The sequence below is a fragment of the Tachypleus tridentatus genome, chromosome 12 (genome assembly GCF_004210375.1).
Source record: "Tachypleus tridentatus isolate NWPU-2018 chromosome 12, ASM421037v1, whole genome shotgun sequence".
NCBI classification, from domain to species: domain Eukaryota; kingdom Metazoa; phylum Arthropoda; class Merostomata; order Xiphosura; family Limulidae; genus Tachypleus; species Tachypleus tridentatus.
Window position 1 is genome coordinate 122,387,362 of NC_134836.1, and position 12,938 is coordinate 122,400,299.

A 12,938-nucleotide genomic window follows, 5' to 3' on the forward strand; every position below is an offset into this window, starting at 1 on the left:
ACCAAAGAAAGATTGTTGTTTATTTGATGGTGAACTAAAAGTCAAACAATATTTCTTCAGCGCAGGCTAGGAACGCAACAACAAATGTCTCTACATCTTTAAATTTGGTCATTGTTGGTTTCCATGCCAACCGTTAAGAATGAGCTGGCGCTGATGTGTATCTTAGCAACAGTTACTTATGGAGAGTGGGTATTGATATATTTATTTTAGATCTTATAGATTTTTAGAAAATTATTGCCTTTAAGGGGTGGATCGTGGATGTGAAAAGGAAAGCATGATCATGAATAATGGAAGCTCAACTCGGTGAAGGCACCCTTCGTTATTAGGTGGAAAAACACCTATTTGTCAACAATCATATTTATCGAATAGAAAATTCGTTATTCTGGATTTAATAGTAGTGAAATATGGTGAATAGGTCGGAAAATAACTTGTATAATTGAAAGACTGACATGGAAAAAAAACTGTTTTTTATGTTTTAATAATGCCAGCAATCAACGAGTATCAAAACCCGGATTTTAGCATTATAAGCCGTCCAACTTTAGTCTTACACTCTACAACAGTGTGGTCCAATATTTTACTTATGGTAGCTGGATTGTATGGGGTGGAACTATTGAATGTTTTTAGCTTGTGGCTCATGTGACTGGAATTTAAGTTTCTAATTAGCATTTATTTAAGAGTGACTTTTTAATGAGTAAACTAGAAACTTTAAAATTTCATTAATACCACAGGCCTGACATGGCCTTACTGTCTTGAAGTATTTATATGTTCTACAGTAATAAATGTACGTATATTTCATAAAACGTGATATGTATTTTTACATGAGTGAATCAATGTTATTGAAATTGAGTCACACTTTATTATGTTTAAAATACTGACAACCAATGGCTACAGATTTCTCCAGACCAATCGCAACGTAATTGTCTTATCGATGGTTCTAGAACCTAAACATACCAAATATAATAATAAAATGTGTTCTTTGTGGTAAATTAAATAATAATTTGATCTAAGTAAGAGTTTTTCTTCACAATTTCTAAACTCTCCTTACGTGAAACAAAATATGAATGTTATTTTCGCAAACTGCTTGAATTAGTAGAACCAAAACGACTTTTAATGAAGTTTAAATTCGCAACCGTGTCTACTTATGATCGGAGGTCACGAGGCTTAGACCGCTAGTTACATACTGACTTTCTTCATATGATTATGCATTGAAATTATATCATTTTCGCTTTGGGTGTAATTACACTCGAAGTAATTATTGTTATCTATTGAGATGATGCCAACAAAATTAGAATTACTCTTGGTTTACCTGAGAGTACTTAAACAATGTTTAGCATTAGAAGACTGCTGTTTTTCCAAAGTGCTACTTCGAGAACAAATGTAGCTTGTGCTTGGTGCTTATGTTCTTGTAATCAAATAATTTAGATTTCGAGTGAGCGCCACTTGCGAGGTAAAAATTGTATCGTTCAGATAATTTACGACATGAGCTACGAACTAAACATATGTTTCCTCTTACCATAACACCAAACGCGCATTAATTGTTCAAACCTTAGAAAAGGAATCATTAATGTTCACATTTCTGTCATATCTTTAGAAAACTCACATCAGTGCAACGTTACGTGGGATGGAGTATCCTGCTGGCCTCCGACCAAGGCAGGATCCGAAGCTGAGATCTCGTGTTTTCCCGAACTGAAAGGGATCAGTTACGACACAACTCGTAAGTTTTGTATCGACAAGTTTCAACTTCTACTGGACCAATGTAATTTGACCAAAGATCTTTCATAGCAATGGTTCATATTTCCTAAATTATAGCGATCGTTGCAAACACATAGTTGTCGTTAGGGTGAATCGTATTACTATTTTATACCAAGTCTTTAAAACAGTAACTACGTTAGCTAAGCACTGTGAGTATGGGAGTTATGTTAGCTAAGTTCTGTGAGTATAAGAGTTACGTTATCTAAGCACTGTGAGTAATGGAGTTACGTTAGCTGAGAACTGTGAGTATAGGAGTTACGTTAGCTGAGAACTGTGAGTATAGGAGTTACGTTAGCTAAGCACTGTGAGTATGGGAGTTACGTTAGCTAAGCACTGTGAGTACAGGAGTTACGTTATCTAAGCATTGTGAGTAATGGAGTTATGTTAGCTGAGAACTGTGAGTAATGGAGTTACGTTAGCTAAGCACTGTGAGTATAGGAGTTACGTTAGCTAAGCACTGTGAGTATAGGAGTTACGCTAGCTAAGCACTGTGAGTAATGGAATTACGTTAGCTAAGCACTGTGAGTATAGGAGTTACGTTATCTAAGCACTGTGAATAATGGAGTTACGTTAGCTGAGAACTGTGAGTATAGGAGTTACGCTAGCTAAGCACTGTGAGTAATGGAGTTACGTTAGCTAAGCACTGTGAGTATAGGAGTTACGTTAGCTAAGCACTGTGAGTATAGGAGTTACGTTAGCTAAGCACTGTGAGTACAGGAGTTACGTTAGCTAAGCACTGTGAGTATAGGAGTTACGTTAGCTAAGCACTGTGAGTATAGGAGTTACGTTAGCTAAGCACTGTGAGTATAGGAGTTACGTTAGCTAAGCACTGTGAGTATGGGAGTTACGTTAGCTAAGCACTGTGAGTATAGGAGTTACGTTAGCTAAGCACTGTGAGTATAGGAGTTACGTTAGCTAAGCACTGTGAGTATAGGAGTTACGTTAGCTAAGCACTGTGAGTACAGGAGTTACGTTAGCTAAGCACTGTGAGTACGGGAGTTACGTTAGCTAAGCACTTGAGTAATGGAGTTACGTTAGCTAAGCACTGTGAGTATAGGAGTTACGTTAGCTAAGCACTGTGATTAATGGAGTTACGTTAGCTAAGCACTGTGAGTATAGGAGTTACGTTAGCTAAGCACTGTGAGTATGGGAGTTACGTTAGCTAAGCACTGTGAGTATGGGAGTTACGTTAGCTAAGCACTGTGAGTATAGGAGTTACGTTAGCTAAGCACTGTGAGTAATGGAGTTACGTTAGCTAAGCACTGTGAGTATAGGAGTTACGCTAGCTAAGCACTGTGAGTAATGGAATTACGTTAGCTAAGCACTGTGAGTATAGGAGTTACGTTAGCTAAGCACTGTGAGTATAGGAGTTACGCTAGCTAAGCACTGTGAGTAATGGAATTACGTTAGCTAAGCACTGTGAGTAATGGAATTACGTTAGCTAAGCACTGTGAGTATAGGAGTTACGTTAGCTAAGCACTGTGAGTATAGGAGTTACGTTAGCTAAGCACTGTGAGTAATGGAGTTATGTTAGCTAAGCACTGTGAGTATAGGAGTTACGCTAGCTAAGCACTGTGAGTATAGGAGTTACGTTAGCTAAGCACTGTGAGTACAGGAGTTACGTTAGCTAAGCACTGTGAGTACGGGAGTTACATTAGCTAAGCACTGTGAGTACAGGAGTTACGTTATCTAAGCATTGTGAGTAATGGAGTTATGTTAGCTAAGCACTATGAATATGGGAGTTACGTTAGCTAAGCACTGTGAGTATAGGAGTTACGTTAGCTAAGCACTGTGAGTGATGGAGTTATGTTAGCTGAGCACTGTGAGTATAGGAGTTACGTCAGCTAAGCACTGTGAGTATAGGAGTTACGTTAGCTAAGCACTGTGAGTATAGGAGTTACGTTAGCTAAGCACTGTGAGTATAGGAGTTACGTTAGCTGAGAACTGTGAGTATAGGAGTTACGTCAGCTAAGCACTGTGAGTATAGGAGTTACGTTAGCTAAGTACTGTGAGCATAGCATTACACTTCTAGAACACTGAATAGTTATAGCTTTTAAAAACAGATGTGTTAAAGATAGAGTTAAAAACACATAGAATATGAAAGTGAACTGAACCATAAAACACAGATATATATGGACTTCGACGTTTTTAAACGACGTAAAAAGAACTGTAAAAAATTAAGCCTTTTTTCAAATAAAACAATGTGTTTGTTTGTTTGTTCTGAAGTAAGTACAAAGCTACACAACAGGGTATCTGTATTCTGCCCACCGGTATCGAAACCCGATTTTTAGCGGTGTGAGTCTCCAGACATGCCGCTGTGCCACTAGGGAGCAAAATTATGTGAACGATCTTTACTTTTTTAATAAACAAGTTTGATTTTTAAATACTTTCTCGACTTTGAGTCCAAACTATGTTTTAATTCAAATTTGATGACGATGAACTCACTTGTTTTTTTTTATATATAAAAGAAAGATTCGAGCCTGCTTGAATTGGTAGTAGAAAAAACATTATTACGAACCTACAACGTTTCATCATCTAATAAGATTGTCGAAACGTTGTATAAATCGTCTCTAAACTTTCATGTTTTATTTCTTTAGATATAAAATTTCGAAACTGCTCCATTCTACTTACGGAAAAGGCTTAAACACGGGCAATTCATAAACAAAAGTAAAAAAAGAAAAGGAAAAGCCTAAAAATATGTGTAAAATTGTTTGTACGTTGTGTAATAAAATATGCTCATTTCTTACTGATTAAGAAACATCAATCTATTCGACATCTTGATTCTACGACGCGGCCCTGTTGTAGAGCTCCAGATTTCTTATCTTAGCGGTAGATGATAGGGTGATTGCTGTTAATTAGTTGCTTTATTTTTGGCTGATAATTCAGAATTAGGACAGCGGTAGATAAGATAGTCTTCGTATCTGTGACGTAACTACAAAACACTAATATCCTTACTTCTCTTTGATAAAAAAAATCACTGATTCTATTCGTGGACGTTGAATTGGAAAAACAGATTTCAAATATTTACTTAATAATCACAGTGATTTATATACATTTTTTATCCTTTGTTTTAAAATTTATAAAAAAAATATCTATTGTTTTTCCTTAAAAATAACCTTATCTTAGCTAATTGGTCATTTTCGTAATATAATAATGGTTTCTATTGTATTCGATACTATAAATGCATATTTTAGTATTATTGCGAACAACCAACTTTGCTCTTGCTAAGAAGCCAGTTATTTTCCTGCTGTTTCTATGTAATGTAAAAACACACGAATTACGTATAACCAGAGTTCTTTGATAATCACCATTTAAGGTTATGGCGAGCTGAAACATTGTACTGACCTACGTTCTGTGAGCATGACAAATAAGATACGATGTATCTTAATCTTCTGTCATAACGGTGGGGTATTAAGTGATGGGGCGTTAAGTGACGGGTATTAAGCAGATCTGAGAAGAAAACATTTCTTATTAAATCCACGATGTGATCTGACAGTCTGTTTGTCTGATTGTCTTTCTATAATTGTTCGTTTGTTTAGAATTTCGCGCAAAGCTACAGAAGGACTATCTGTGCTAGCCGTCCCTAATTTAGCAGTATAAAACTGGAGGAAAGGCAGCTAGTTATCACCACCCACCGCCAACTTTTGGGCTACGTATTTACCTATAAATAGTGGGATTGCCAGTCACATTTCTTATGCTAAAGCCACATCGGGCTATCTGCTGTGTCCACCAAGGGAAGTCGAGCCCCTGATTTAGTGTTGCAAACCTGTAGACTTAACACTGTCCCAGCGGGAGACATTACATATTGTGATTTAACCTCTCGTTGCTATCTTCTTACTCACGTGTAACAAACGTCGATGACTGTATCAGTTAATCAAATTTATGTCAAATTAGATTTTGGAACTTCGACTTTCTCTGACTTTCCACCCCTAGTTTTATAACATCAGGTCTCTCTATCCCTTTATCAGTGATGACCGTTTCATTTAATTTAAGACATTTTTCAAAACATGCACATACGTATAAGTTTAATTACTTTTATGTTTATTACACTGGTTTATAAGTAAACCCATTTAGAGTAAAAGAATCTTCAATAATAAAACTTCGAAAAAATAAGAAAGAATATAAAGTAGGACTGTTGAAATGAATAGATTAAAAGAGGTTAAGGTCAGTGCTAAAACATTAATACAACGTTTATTTTCTAAAAATGGTTTATAAGAACCTATACTATTTTGGGCATCTGAGTAAAAAAACCAACATGGACGCGACTGGGAATAAACAGGCAATAATGTTCATCGTTTAAACCGTATATTGTCTGCATCAGTTTTCGATTTTGGTCTTTATAATATTCAAAGAAATGTAAACTAGAGCAAGATATCAAAATGATTATTGTGGTAGGTGAAGGATTGATAAAGATACAAAACTAGATTATGATGTCAGAATGATTATAGTGGTAGGTGAAGGTTTGATAAATATACAAAACTAGATCAAGATGTCAGAATGATTATTGTGGTAGGTGAACGTTTGATAAAGGTACAAAACTAGATCAAGATGTCAGAATGATTATTATGGTAGGTGAACGTTTGATAAAGGTACAAAACTAGATCAAGATATCAGAATGATTATAATGGTAGGTGAACGTTTGATAAAGGTACAAAACTAGATCAAGATATCAGAATGATTATAGAGGTAAATGAACGTTTGATAAAGGTACAAAACTAGATCAAGATGTCAGAATGATTATAGTGGTAGGTGAACGTTTGATAAAGGTACAAAACTAGATCAAGATGTCAGAATGATTATTGTGGTAGGTGAACGTTTGATAAAGGTACAAAACTAGATCAAGATATCAGAGTATTTAATATCAAGGCTAACAACACTCTATAAAACGCCATCCCAGGTTCAGTGTTTCTCTTTTTGTTTCTGTTGTGACAAGTTTCAGCGAAGATGGCAAACTTTCCCTTGTACGTGGACGTCGTGTTCCAAAGCAACGTTTGAACAGATCAAAGATAAACTAGTTTATTGGTTCCCTGAGTCTGAACATTAAAAAGAAATGCAGTGATTCCAGTTTCTTTCGCCATCTTTCTCACAAAAGGAACCGTTAATTTATAGGTGTTATTTTGATAGCTTCAGTATCTGTATCAAGTTCAAACACGTTTTTACTTCTTGTTCAGAATATGAGAGTCGGAAGGTTCTTTTTCGTAACTATGACTTTTGCATGCAGGTTATGATGACTTGAGGAAGATTTCGGAGCCCATCGTCTTCCTAAAACTCTGATTTATGACTTTTTTCTACCACAGAGAACACAGATACCTCGTTCTTCAATATGTTGTAGCTTTGTGTTTCAACATTATAATTAAATGAATATTTATTTTGGAAAAGGCTTCTCAAAACCTATCAAGTCATGTTCTGTATATTTCCCCGTGAATCAAACTTATTGGTGCTAATTTCGCTCGTGGCACAGTAATTGTCATCACCACTGATCTCCACTGTACAATATACGAATAGTTTAAACAACATGTGATTAATTCTCCGTTCTTAAAAAAAAACGTTTTAATTATACTTAATATATATACAGGTCTTTCAATTTAAAACTCCAATTAAACATGTTTTATTTAATACAAACAGTCAATGTTAAGTCCTACGCATTTTAATTTCGAGTTCTGTTTAATAATCTTCAAACAGCCAAGTATATACGTTAGTCAGGAAATGGTAAAGGCGTGACAGTATTAGACAATTAAAATACTTACAAAATGATGTATCCCAAAACCAAATAATGATACATACCAAAACTGAATAATGATGCATACCAAAACTGAATAATAATGCATACCAAAACCGAATAATGATGCATACCAAAACTGAATAATAATGCATACCAAAACTGAATAATGATGCATACCAAAACCGAATAATGATGCATACCAAAACTGAATAATGACGCATACCAAAACCGAATAATGATGCATACCAAAACTGAATAATGATGCATACCAAAACTGAATAATGATGCATACCAAAACCGAATAATGATGCATACCAAAACCGAATAATGATGCATACCAAAACCGAATAATGATGCATACCTAAACCGAATAATGATGCATACCAAAACCGAATAATGATGCATACCAAAACCGAATAATGACGCATACCAAAACCGAACAATGATGCATACCAAAACCGAATAATGATGCATACCTAAACCGAATAATGATGCATACCAAAACCGAATAATGATGCATACCAAAACCGAATAATGATGCATACCAAAACCGAATAATGATGCATACCAAAATCGAATAATGATGCATACCAAAACCGAATAATGATGCATACCTAAACCGAATAATGATGCATACCAAAACCGAATAATGATGCATACCAAAACTGAATAATGATGCATACCAAAACTGAATAATGATGCATACCAAAACTGAATAATGATGCATACCAAAACTGAATAATGATGCATACCAAAACCGAATAATGATGCATACCAAAACTGAATAATGATGCATACCAAAACCGAATAATGATGCATACCAAAACCGAATAATGATTTATTTACGACCAACATCAACATTACATCATCTCAGCTAGGTTCATGAAGACGTGTCATCTTCATTTATGATAGATTTACATTTGAATAAGTGTACATAGAGCTCTTCAATATTCAAATTACTGGCTGATACAACACACATAAAGCTCCTTAATATCCACCTAACTGGTTGATGTAACACATATATAGCTCCTTAATATCCACTTAAATGGCTGATACAACACACATAAAGCTAATTAATATCCACTTAAATGGCTGATACAACACACATAAAGCTAATTAATATCGACATAACTGGTTGATATAACACACATAAAGCTAATTGATATCGACATAACTGGTTGATACAACACACATAAAGCTAATTAATATCGACATAACTGGTTGATATAACACACATAAAGCTAATTAATATCGACATAACTGGTTGATATAACACACATAAAGCTAATTAATATCGACATAACTGGTTGATACAACACACATATAGCTGTTTAATATCGACATAACATGTTGATATAACACACATATAGCTAATTAATATCGACATAACTGGTTGATATAACACACATAAAACTAATTAATATCGACATAACTGGTTGATATAACACACATAAAGCTAATTAATATCGACATAACTGGTTGATATAACACACATAAAGCTAATTAATATCGACATAACTGGTTGATATAACACACATAAAGCTAATTAATATCGACATAACTGGTTGATACAACACACATAAAACTAATTAATATCGACATAACTGGTTGATATAACACACATAAAGCTAATTAATATCGACATAACTGGTTGATACAATACACATAAAACTAATTAATATCGACATAACTGGTTGATACAACACACATAAAGCTAATTAATATCGACATAACTGGTTGATATAACACACATAAAGCTAATTAATATCGACATAACTGGTTGATACAACACACATAAAGCTAATTAATATCGACATAACTGGTTGATATAACACACATAAAGCTAATTAATATCGACATAACTGGTTGATATAACACACATAAAGCTAATTAATATCGACATAACTGGTTGATACAACACACATATAGCTGTTTAATATCGACATAACATGTTGATATAACACACATATAGCTAATTAATATCGACATAACTGGTTGATATAACACACATAAAACTAATTAATATCGACATAACTGGTTGATATAACACACATAAAGCTAATTAATATCGACATAACTGGTTGATATAACACACATAAAGCTAATTAATATCGACATAACTGGTTGATATAACACACATAAAGCTAATTAATATCGACATAACTGGTTGATACAACACACATAAAACTAATTAATATCGACATAACTGGTTGATATAACACACATAAAGCTAATTAATATCGACATAACTGGTTGATATAACACACATAAAACTAATTAATATCGACATAACTGGTTGATATAACACACATAAAGCTAATTAATATCGACATAACTGGTTGATATAACACACATAAAACTAATTAATATCGACATAACTGGTTGATATAACACACATATAGCTAATTAATATCGACATAACTGGTTGATATAACACACATAAAGCTAATTAATATCGACATAACTGGTTGATATAACACATATATAGCTGTTTAATATCGACTTAACTGGTTCCTCGCCTCAAAATCGCGCTCCGCATTTTGGGGCCGTAGATTCACTATACGAGCGGTATTCAAGTTCCACTCTTTGACTGGAGTAAACGCAAGATTTGTTGTCAGGTGTAGATGCTTTTCTGTTGTTTATCAGTTCAAAATTAGGGACAACGAGTGCAAATAGGCCTCTTGTATCATTGCGACAATGTGTGAAACAAATTATGAAATACACAACTTTTATCTCACCTAATCTCTTACAATTACAAACATTGCACACTTCGCTTTTGACAATTTTTATTTTGCATAATTGTTTATAGTTACATACATCGCATAAACTGTTATTTTACAGAATTTTCTAAAGTTATGTACTTAGCTGAGGACTAATTTCTTTATCGAATTTTTACAGAGAACGCTACTCGGTTGTGCTATGAAAATGGATCTTGGGCAGAGAAATCCAACTACTCACAGTGTAAACCAGTGTTAAGTGAAAACGAAATGCTACAGGTGAGTTTGTATTTTGTCTTTCTTGTGTTCTGAAAATATAAACACGCTGACACGTTATAAATTTTTTTAAAAAGTTACTAATTACTCTTCTGATTGGTTCCTGAGTGATTTGTTAACAATCAAAGCAAGAACAAACAAGAGATGATTGGATTTCAAAATACGAATCTTGGAACGTTGGGAAGGAATGCGTCTCTTTTTATACTATACTGTAATCTCTTTATAAACCAGTTAGTGCTCTAAAATATATTTTTCACACACGTTAATTCATTACAGGCTTGATCAGTTTTCATTGCCTTTTCAGAGTTTTCTTTCGTCTCTCTGTTTGAAAATAAGTTTTCTTTTTGAAACATAACTGAATGTAAGAGACTGTTGTCAGTGATAGTTCTGTAACAAAACCAATTACACCCTGGGTTCTTTGAGGGAATATAATACCACACTTTTAACAGAAAACAACAACACGTAAAAACAAACGAATAATTAATCCTCGCAGGAGAAAGTAATCTATAAAATAACTTTCTTTTTCTTAAATCTTTCAGGGTAACAACTAAAAAACAATGTTGAAAACGATCGAAATAAAACCGACATATACTGAGTTATTGTAGGAAAATAAAACAAGCATTCGGTTACTTCTTTGTTTTGGAAAGTTCGCGAAAGTCTCCAGGAAAGTCAATCTGCGCTAGCCGTCTCTAATTTAGAAATGATAGGCTAGAGGGAAAACAGCTAGTCAAAACCACCTACTGCCACTCTTGGCCTACTCTTTTATTGAGGAAGATTGTGATTGACTGTAACGTTATAACGCTCTAACGGCTCAAAGGGCGAGAATGTTCGGTGTGATGGAGATTCAAACCCGCATCCCCCAGACTGGAATTTGGGTGTCTTAACCACTGTTATGTCTTTGGGTTCTCATAAAACACTTGTTATCGAGTAACAACAAAACTCAGACGTGCCGCAGCTTCCTGTACTTTATTTAGAATAGCCTCGCACATACAAAATACTAAGTGCTGATTGGCTAATAATGTCACATACATAACATCTCCCCTTTTTATTTTTTTTAACAATTAAGACAATTAACTATTGTTACATAAATTTGGATTTACATATCTTATAGTTATAACATCAAAAGACATAATAAACTATGTTGTTATTAATGTCTATTTTGGTAATATGATAAATGTATTTTTCTTTTAATATGATAAGTGTAAATACACAGAAAATTAAATTTTTCTTTAACATTAAAAACAGGGCCTTTTTTTTTTACTAACTACATAACACATTATATCAGTCAGATATAACAAATAATAATATATAAAATGAAGTAAAAAAAATTCTACCCAATTTCTACACAAATACAAGAGTATTTTAACTCTTACAAATACAAAAGTATTCTTTCTTTTACAACTCTTATTCTCAATCATTAAGTATTACATTTTTCTTGTAACATTCTTGCTCATTTTAACAATTCACATAACAAAATCTCTTAGTTTTGTAGGAGCTTTAGAAATTCTACCTGTTATTGTTACAATTTTACTCTTTTGAGCAGGAGCAATATTTTGCATTTGATTTTTATTTTTAGCATGTGTAATACTTTGTTTCAATTGTGGAGATTCACATATATGGCTAGCTGTGGGTGACCCTGATTGAGACATATTTTGTCTTGGGGTGTTTTAGGGATATTTGGCACATTTTCTGGGACAGACTCTTCTGCAATCAAATCATCTTGTGATTTTCTTCTAAGATATCTCTGTCGAGCACTGTGATAGACATCATCTTCATTTGTTTGCAATAAATGTCTACGATTTCTACAAATCATCCTGCCTGCTGGTGTTTGTAATGTGTAGTTTCGGGGTTTCTCAGCTTGCCCTAATAACTGAGCTGGCATCCACTTGTTTTCATGTCTGTATCTTACACATTTTTCAAGATCCAGTGGTTTTGAATTCTGATCATATCTTGATTTACTTTTCTGTTTCTGAATGTCGATTTCTGATGTCACTTTATCACTTGTGGAATAAGCAACTTCTCATTTGTCGGTAACCTCGTTCTGGTTCTACGACTCGTGCACTGGTGATCCAATGTTTGCATCTTTTGGTGTATTTCGGTAGTCTAACAATACTAAACAACTAGAAATTAAATTTTTCTTCCTTTCTGACCTGATAAAGTAGTTTAGTTCCTTATAATAACAATAAAGTAGTTTAGTTCCTAGTAATAACAATAAAGTAGTTTATTTCCTGGTGATAACAATAAAGTAGTTTAGTTCCTTGTAACAACAATAAAGTAGTTTATTTCCTAGTAATAACAATAAAGTAGTTTATTTCCTGGTGATAACAATAAAGTAGTTTAGTTCCTGGTGATAACAATAAAGTAGTTTAGTTCCTTGTAACAACAATAAAGTAGTTTAGTTCCTAGTAATAACAATAAAGTAGTTTATTTCCTGGTAATAACAATAAAGTAGTTTAGTTCCTAGTAATAAC

At 33.8% G+C, this 12,938-nt stretch overlaps 1 protein-coding gene across 1 annotated transcript in view; it reads left to right on the top strand.

The window, feature by feature from the left end:
- Positions 1 to 287: 287 nt before the first annotated feature.
- LOC143235752 (diuretic hormone receptor-like) overlaps positions 288 to 12,938 on the top strand; it is a 75,612-nt gene continuing 62,961 nt past the window's right edge. Inside the window, exons 1-3 of the mRNA XM_076473956.1 lie at positions 288 to 303; positions 1,592 to 1,714; positions 10,373 to 10,470. Of these exons, the coding sequence (XP_076330071.1) occupies positions 288 to 303; positions 1,592 to 1,714; positions 10,373 to 10,470 (237 nt within the window). The remainder of the gene's footprint in view (positions 304 to 1,591; positions 1,715 to 10,372; positions 10,471 to 12,938) is intronic.